At 36.9% G+C, this 7,372-nt stretch overlaps 1 protein-coding gene across 1 annotated transcript in view; it reads right to left on the bottom strand.

The window, feature by feature from the left end:
• Window positions 1-7,372, bottom strand: part of UBE3C (ubiquitin protein ligase E3C) — a 245,604-nt gene that overhangs the window by 46,679 nt on the left and 191,553 nt on the right. Inside the window, exon 19 of the mRNA XM_007952569.1 lies at window positions 5,949-6,161. Within this exon, the coding sequence (XP_007950760.1) occupies window positions 5,949-6,161 (213 nt within the window). The remainder of the gene's footprint in view (window positions 1-5,948; window positions 6,162-7,372) is intronic.

The following is a 7,372-nucleotide window of genomic DNA, read 5'->3' as shown; positions in this document are numbered from 1 at the left end:
TCAGAAATTAATATTGCCACTTCTGCTCTCTTACAGTTGCCATTTGCTTGATATATCTTTTTCCAACCTTTGATTTTTAGTCTATTTTTGTCTTTGTCTCTAGTTGTGTCTCTTGTAGACAGTATATTGATGCATTTTGTTTTCTAATCCAATCTGCAACTCTCCGTCTCTTGAGTGGTACATTTAACCCATTAACATTCAGTTTAATTATCGACAGGTATGAATTGGTTGCTGTCATTCTGTTATGTGTTTTTTCATGGCATGCCCAGTTTCTTTGTTCCATATTATTTTCTGTGCTGAGCTCGTTATTTTTATGAATCACGTTATCATTTCCTTGGTTGCTGTTGTTTTATTATTTGCTGAATACTTGTGCTTCTCCTCTTTTTTATTGTGATGTGAAGGTTTATCATTTTTTTCTTTGAGATTATCCTGTGATTTATAATGTTCTCCCTGAGATTAGAACAGTCCATCCTATCTTGCAACTCTCTTGATTTCCTCACCATTTAGAAGTTCTGTAACTACATAGTATTTTCCCTCTTTTTGTTGTAATTGTCCTCACTTGCCAACTGATGTCTCTGGTTCCCTGTTTACAATCTTGTAAGCTTATTTTACTTTGGATATGTTCAGAGCTGTAGTTTCTGGGTTATGTCATCTTGTGTATTAATGGTTGGTTGTTTGCCATTTTTGGTTCTCTGTTTAAAGGACTCCCTGTAGTATCTCTTGTAAGTCTGGTCTGGTTTTAACAAATTCCCTTAGTTGCTGCTTATCTGGAAATCTTCGAATTTTACTATCATATTTGAGGGACAATTTTGCCAGGTACATAATTCTTAGTTGAAAATTTTTCTCTTTCAGGGTTTTATATATACCATCCCATTGCCTTCTTGCTTGCATGGTTTCTGCTGAGAAATCAGAGCTTATTCTTACTGGTTTTCGTTTGTAAGTAACTTTCTGTTTTTCCCATGCTGCTCTCAGGATTCTTTCTTTGTCTTTGGTTTTGATGAGTTTGATGATGATATGGCTTGGTAATTTTCTTTTGGGGTCTATCCTGTTTGGGGTTCACTGGAATTCCTGAATGGATATATTCTCATCTTTCATCATATCAGGGAAGTTCTCCTCCAACAAATCTTGGACAATTTTCTAAGTGGTTTTATTTTTCTCTTCCTGTTCTGGAATTCCAATGACACATAGGTTATTCCTTTTGATGGTATCCCCACATAAACCTCAGGCTTTCCCTTTTTTTTTTTTTTTTTCCCAATCTTTTTTCTGATTGATCCCTTTCCAAAGAAGTATTCAGGTTTGTCTTCAATCTCATTAATTCTGTCTTCCATTGCATCAATTCTACTCCTTTGCCCTTTCAATGTGTTATCTATTTCTGAAAATTTAGTATAAATCTTCTGAATTTCTGTTTGTAGATTTAGAATCATTTCTAATTTTTCATTTATTTTGTCATTTTCTTCCAAAATTCTACTAGGGTTTTGTCTGTGTTTTCCTTGGTCTGTCTCTCAATACTTTGAAGATACCTAAATATAATTCTTTTGAATTCCTTATCAGAGAGTTCCAATGTTGTGCATTCCTCAGGGATGTGTTCTGGGTCCGTATCCTGCTCCCTTGTTCTACCACTTTATCTTGCTTCTTTGTGTGGACTGTGATGGTCTGTTGTCTCTGAGACATTGTGGTGTTGCTGTATTTAGATCTCTTTTAACTGTATGTGAAGAGCAGCCAAAGGTGAGTCAGACTTTTCTTGGTGGTTGTTTATTGATGGCTCATTGGTGGAGAAGGAAGTGGTGGCTCTCATTTAGTAAGTGAAGCTGCAGGAGATGTGAGTGTAGTGTGTAATATGGGGACTGTTGCTGTCTTCCAATCAGACAAAAATAACAACTGAATACCATCAAAAGTAAAAGCAAATGGACAAAAAATACATCACGTAATCACACAAGAACTGTGACCAAAAGAAAAAAAAAGGGAAATAGAAGAAAAAAAGAAAAAACCTGCAATATTAGGGGAGAGGGCAATAATAGAAAAAAGGTAGGAAAGGAGAATAATGAAGAAAAAATGGGAAAAACATAAGAACAAAAACAAAAACAAAAAACCCCAAGGAATGGGGTTAATGAAGAGAAAGAAAAAAAAATTGCAACCAGGAACAGGGAAAAGAAAAAAAGCTGAAAACTAGAACCTGGGAGGGGAAGAACAAAGAATAATAGTAAATACGACAAAAGTAATTATAAAAATAGTAGTTTTAAAACAGACAAAAAGAAACAAACTGAAAAATAAAAAATAAAAATCGGGGCAGGGCAGGGCACCCAGGCTCCATCCTAGCACACAGACTGGGATAGAATTCCTGCCAGCTTAGAAGGTGGAGGGGATGAGGGATGGCTGCACCTCCGTTCATGAAGAGAGTGTGGGGTTTAAGAGTAACAAGTGGAATGTTGTACCTTTCCAGTAGTTCAGGTGTGGAATGTCCTTGGTATTCCCAGCAAGTGGAGCCTCTTCTTAAGTACCTGGAATCTGGGAGAACACCATCGCTTTAAATATCCAAAGTGGTTAAGCCGCAGCATGTAAACATTCAAAATGGCTGTGCCCTCCAGACAGACAAAAATCCACAGCGCAGCTCACCTTCGTCTTTGCCGCTTCCCCTTTTATTCTCCAGCCAACAGAGCAGTCCACCAAGCAGTCCCTGGCTAGCAGGGCCGATTTTTAGGTTAATTTTTAGGTCCTACCATCACACGGCAATATCCAAGCTGTCTGTGCCACCAGGATCACTGCCAGACTGCAGCTTCACGTCTCCTTTTTTGGTGTTTTCACGCAAATTCTTCTGCTAGATGGAGTTTAGTCCACTTCTATATCCTCCACTTCAAGGCTCAGGGGTCCAAGATTATCTTCTGTATCTGTGTTAATTGGTTCCCCTTTTCTTTGTTGAAGAGGGTCTGTGCAATCTTTCTGCCTATTCCGCCATCTTACTGGAACTCCCTAAATTCTTTTTGAAACTGCATTTTAAACTATATTTTGGCATGTACATATGGTTGGGTCAATGAGTTTCATGTGGACTTTTCTAAAAGAAACCAAATGCATAAAGTAGATTTTATAATTGGTTACTTGGAAGCTATCTCTTTCTAGAGGAGACCCTGGCATAGAAAATTCCAGATTAATATAAATGTGTCAAACAAATGTCTTCTTGGACTTCAAAGTTATTGTAAAAGAATACGGAAATATTCATTTTTGAAAGAAGACTGCATGTAAATTTAGAATAAGAATGTCCTTCCCTTAACCCTTCTCTGATTCAAATGTAATATAATTAGTTCATAATTAAGATTACATAAATCCTCCCATTCAACATGATTAGATCGATACTGATCTATCTGTCTAACTAAAATCAATTGTTTATAATCATCAAGTTGCTTTTCAACAGTATATTTTGGAACCACCTGACTCAGAAAACACTCAGGGTACTTCTAGGCCCTAACTGTGAGTTACTAAATTGAAATCTCGGTTTTGTCTGACAATACATGTGAATATTTTCTTGTTATTTAGTTTCCTACTAGATCTGAAAGGCATCTCTCTTTAGGACATCTTATACTAAAGTACTTAAGTGTCCAAAATAAGCTTTTTATCTCTTTCTGGATGTATTTTTAACTCTTATAAAACCTAAATCCTTAAATGGTTAAATGACTTCTGTATTAAGCCCAAACCTCTTGGCAAAAGTCAGAGCCCTGTATATCATTTTACCTGCTCTCATACATGCACTCTAAATTGCACCCACTTACAAATTTGCAGGACCTATTTGGTGAATTCTTAATCACTCATCAAGGGTTTCTTCCAGGTAGCCTTCCCTAACCTATTTGGAGTTAACCACAATACCTCTTATCACGATATATATCACATACTTTTATAAATCTATCAGTCTCTCTTGCTAGTAAGAATGTGTGCTCTTATTTTTTAAAATCTCTGGGTGGCACAAAAGGTTAAGCATTTGAAAGGATGGTGGGTCAAACCCATCCCAAGCTTCCTCAAAAGACATGCCTGGAGATCTGTTTCAGAAAGGTCACAGCTTTGAAATCCTTATGGAGCAGTTTCACCTTATACACAGGGTCACCATGAGTTAGATGACTTGGCTGCAAGTAATAACAACAACAGTGCATAAGCACAGTGGCTGGTACACAGAGCTATATATATTTCATGAATGAATGAAAAAATAATGAATAAGCAAGTAGGTAATTTGATATGAAAAGATAACCAAAACTGCATTAATGCAAACTTACTCAATCTGGGCATTTACCAAATGAAATGTTAGTGCTTATGTCTATGTGGAGGGGAAGTGTGCCCAAGATCATGGATAGGGTTGGGAGGCAATGTTTCTACAAGTGTATTTGTATGTTCTGGAAGAATTCCCAAGTATATAGTAGAGCTGACAAGGGACAAGGTTTTGTCACTTCTTGGACACAGCCAGCTACCCAGAGGGACCAAGTAGTTGAACCTGTGGGCTTGGGACCACAGTCGCAGGGGACATCAAGCTCCATTGGCATAACATACTTCACAAAACATTGTTCCACCTCCTACTTTGGTGAGTAGTGACTGGGATCTTAAAAGCTTGCAAGCAGCCATCTGGATACAATGATGGGTCTCTCCTCGTTCAGAGCAAAGAAGAATGAAGAAAACCAAAGATTCATGAAAACAATTAGTCCAAGCAACTGGTACACCATGTGATCCTCAGCCTATATGAATATGAGACCAAAATAACTAGATGGTGCCCAGTTACTCCTGTCAATCACTCGAAGAGGGATCTATCTAGGAGATCCTGGATAGAGTAGAATAATGAGGAACAAAACTCAAAATTATTTGGAAAAAAGGGACCAGGTTTGCTGGTCTGATAAAGCCTGGTTGAACCACTGAGACTATGGCCCCTAGCTGCCCTTCAGGTCTGGAATTGAACCCACACCTGTGGCTTCTAGCCAAACAAAAGACTGGCATATAAGCTGAACATTTATACTAGGTAGATACACTACTTGGAGTGATCAACCATGGGAGAATAGAAGGGCTGTGTATGCACAGGGAGACAGCTCAGGGGGCAGGAGTGCATGGGAGGGAAGGACCCAGAGAAGAGGTAACTATGGGGAAGAAGTGGGAGGGGAGCTGTTGCACTATGGTAAATTGTAGTCAATGTCATGAGACAAAGTGTATATGAACTGCTGCATGGAAAGTGAATTTGCTCTGTAAACTTTCAACCAAATTACAATTAAAAAAACAAACAAACAAATAAATAAAATAACACCTGCAAAAAAAATGTTAGTGTTTGCAATCTGGAGGTTCAGGTTAAAAAATATCTTGTGTGGGTTAATAAATTTTCAATGGTGTTTTGATTGAAGTATATATTTAATTAATACACAGTTAATTTTAAACTAGGCAAAACTGATGAACTTGGAAAGACTGGATTAGAAACATGGCTACAAATGACAATGAAGTGCTGAAAGTATTAACTTTGTCTTAAAACTTTATTTAGGATTACAAATAAATTTTAGTGAGAACTTTGGTGGTGTAGTACCTAAAGCATCTAACTGCTAACCAGAAGGCTGGTGGTTCAAACCACCAGCCACTCCTTAGAAGGAAGACTGGGCAATCTACTTCTGTAGTGATATCTCTGGAAACCCAAGAAGGGGTCACTATGAGTAGGGATTGACTCAATGGCAATTCTCAAAGGAGAATCTGCAAATATGAAATCCATTATTAGTGAAAACTGACTATAATTCTTTAAAAAAGGGCTTTTCATTCTAACTAAAATGTGCAAAACCACCAACATATAAAGAAAATATAATTACACACAAATGGATACTTTGTACATACGAATATGAATGATCTTGTTACCTTGTGAATTAAACTTGAGAATTAATAATTAAACTGGTAAAGGTATGAAAATCAAGATATACCATCACCCCCACACCAAATTTTCTCCTTACCTGTGCTTCTCCGAGATCATTATTCACCACAGTAAAGTTCAGCCCAAGTTCCTCCACATCACCTTCATAGCTCTTAAGAAAGAGCAAATTCTTATATACTTCAGGATCTAATGAAGCTAGATGATGAATGTCCACATCTGCACTAGTTCCCAGCAACTTTGAGAGGAAAAAGCCAGCAAAAGGAAGCTCCACCAGCATATTTTCATAGAGAGCCTAATGAGACAATGCACAATGATTAGCGTTTGATATAAACTTTTCTCTCTTTCCTCAAATAAAAGATCATTTTGATCTTTAACAGAATCCTAAGATAGCAGATATTTTTCTTCATAATAATGATGGGATGCTGGTAGTTAAAATTTGTGAACATATGCCATGTGACAGGCCATAGTTTAAGTATTCAATGCACGCATTCATTATGTGGAAAACTCTAGAACAAATTACCATCAAAGAATTTGAGAGGTGAAATCCTAGAATGCTAGTGCCAAAGATAATGTTGAAGTCAAATACTTCATGTATAATAGAAGGTGACAGACTTTTTCAGGAAAAGGCCAGATAGTAAATGTTTTAGGCTTTGCAGGCCAGACAGTCTGTCAAAACTACTAAACTCTGCCTTTGGAGCACAAAAGCAGTCATATGCAATATGAAATGAATAAATTTGTTTGTGTTCCAAGAGAACTATTTATGGGCACAAATCTGATTTTCTATAATTTTCCCATGTCATGAATCATTACTCGTCTTTTGACTACATTTTTGCCCCCAACCATTAAATGCAATTCATTCTTAGCTCAGGCTACATTTGGCTTACAGGCTGTAGTTTGCTGATACCTGTTCTAAACTGAAAAAAACTGGGGCCTAGATATCAGGAGTTAGCAGGTGGCAAAATTGGTATTAAAAAAATCAGGTTCTGATTGCTAGTTCAATGATCTTTTTACTATATGTTTTCACTTACCTTTCTCTCCAAGGATTGCAATGTACAATTACTATTTATTTATATTATAGTTTCCATATAGTCAAATGTACAAATTTTCCACGTACAACTAAAGAATTTTTAATTTGACTATACCCAGTAATGACCATTCAGATCAAGATTTACATTCCCCTCTGACTGAAATTTCCCTCATGTCCCCTCCATGCACAGTCAATATCCTCTTCCCACCCAGGCTAACTACCATTCTGACTGCTATCACAATAGATGAGCTTTGCTAGTTCGAGAACTTTGTAAGTGGGATTATTCAGTATGTACAGTTTTATATCCATCTTCTCTCAACAAAATGTTTCTCAGATTCATTCAAGTTACTGTTTGTTCTTTTTATTTATTGTTACTTGGTATTCATGAATATACCAAAATATGCTTCCTTATTCATCTGATGAGAGACATTGGACTTTTTACTTAGGGGATATAGTGAAAAAAGCTGCTATATATT

The sequence above is a fragment of the Orycteropus afer genome, unplaced genomic scaffold (genome assembly GCF_000298275.1).
Source record: "Orycteropus afer afer isolate SDZICR_OR568_19922 unplaced genomic scaffold, OryAfe1.0 scaffold00347, whole genome shotgun sequence".
In the NCBI taxonomy this organism is placed as follows: domain Eukaryota; kingdom Metazoa; phylum Chordata; class Mammalia; order Tubulidentata; family Orycteropodidae; genus Orycteropus; species Orycteropus afer.
The sequence above is the reverse complement of the archived record's forward strand: the minus strand, read 5'-3'. Positions and strand labels throughout refer to the sequence as shown.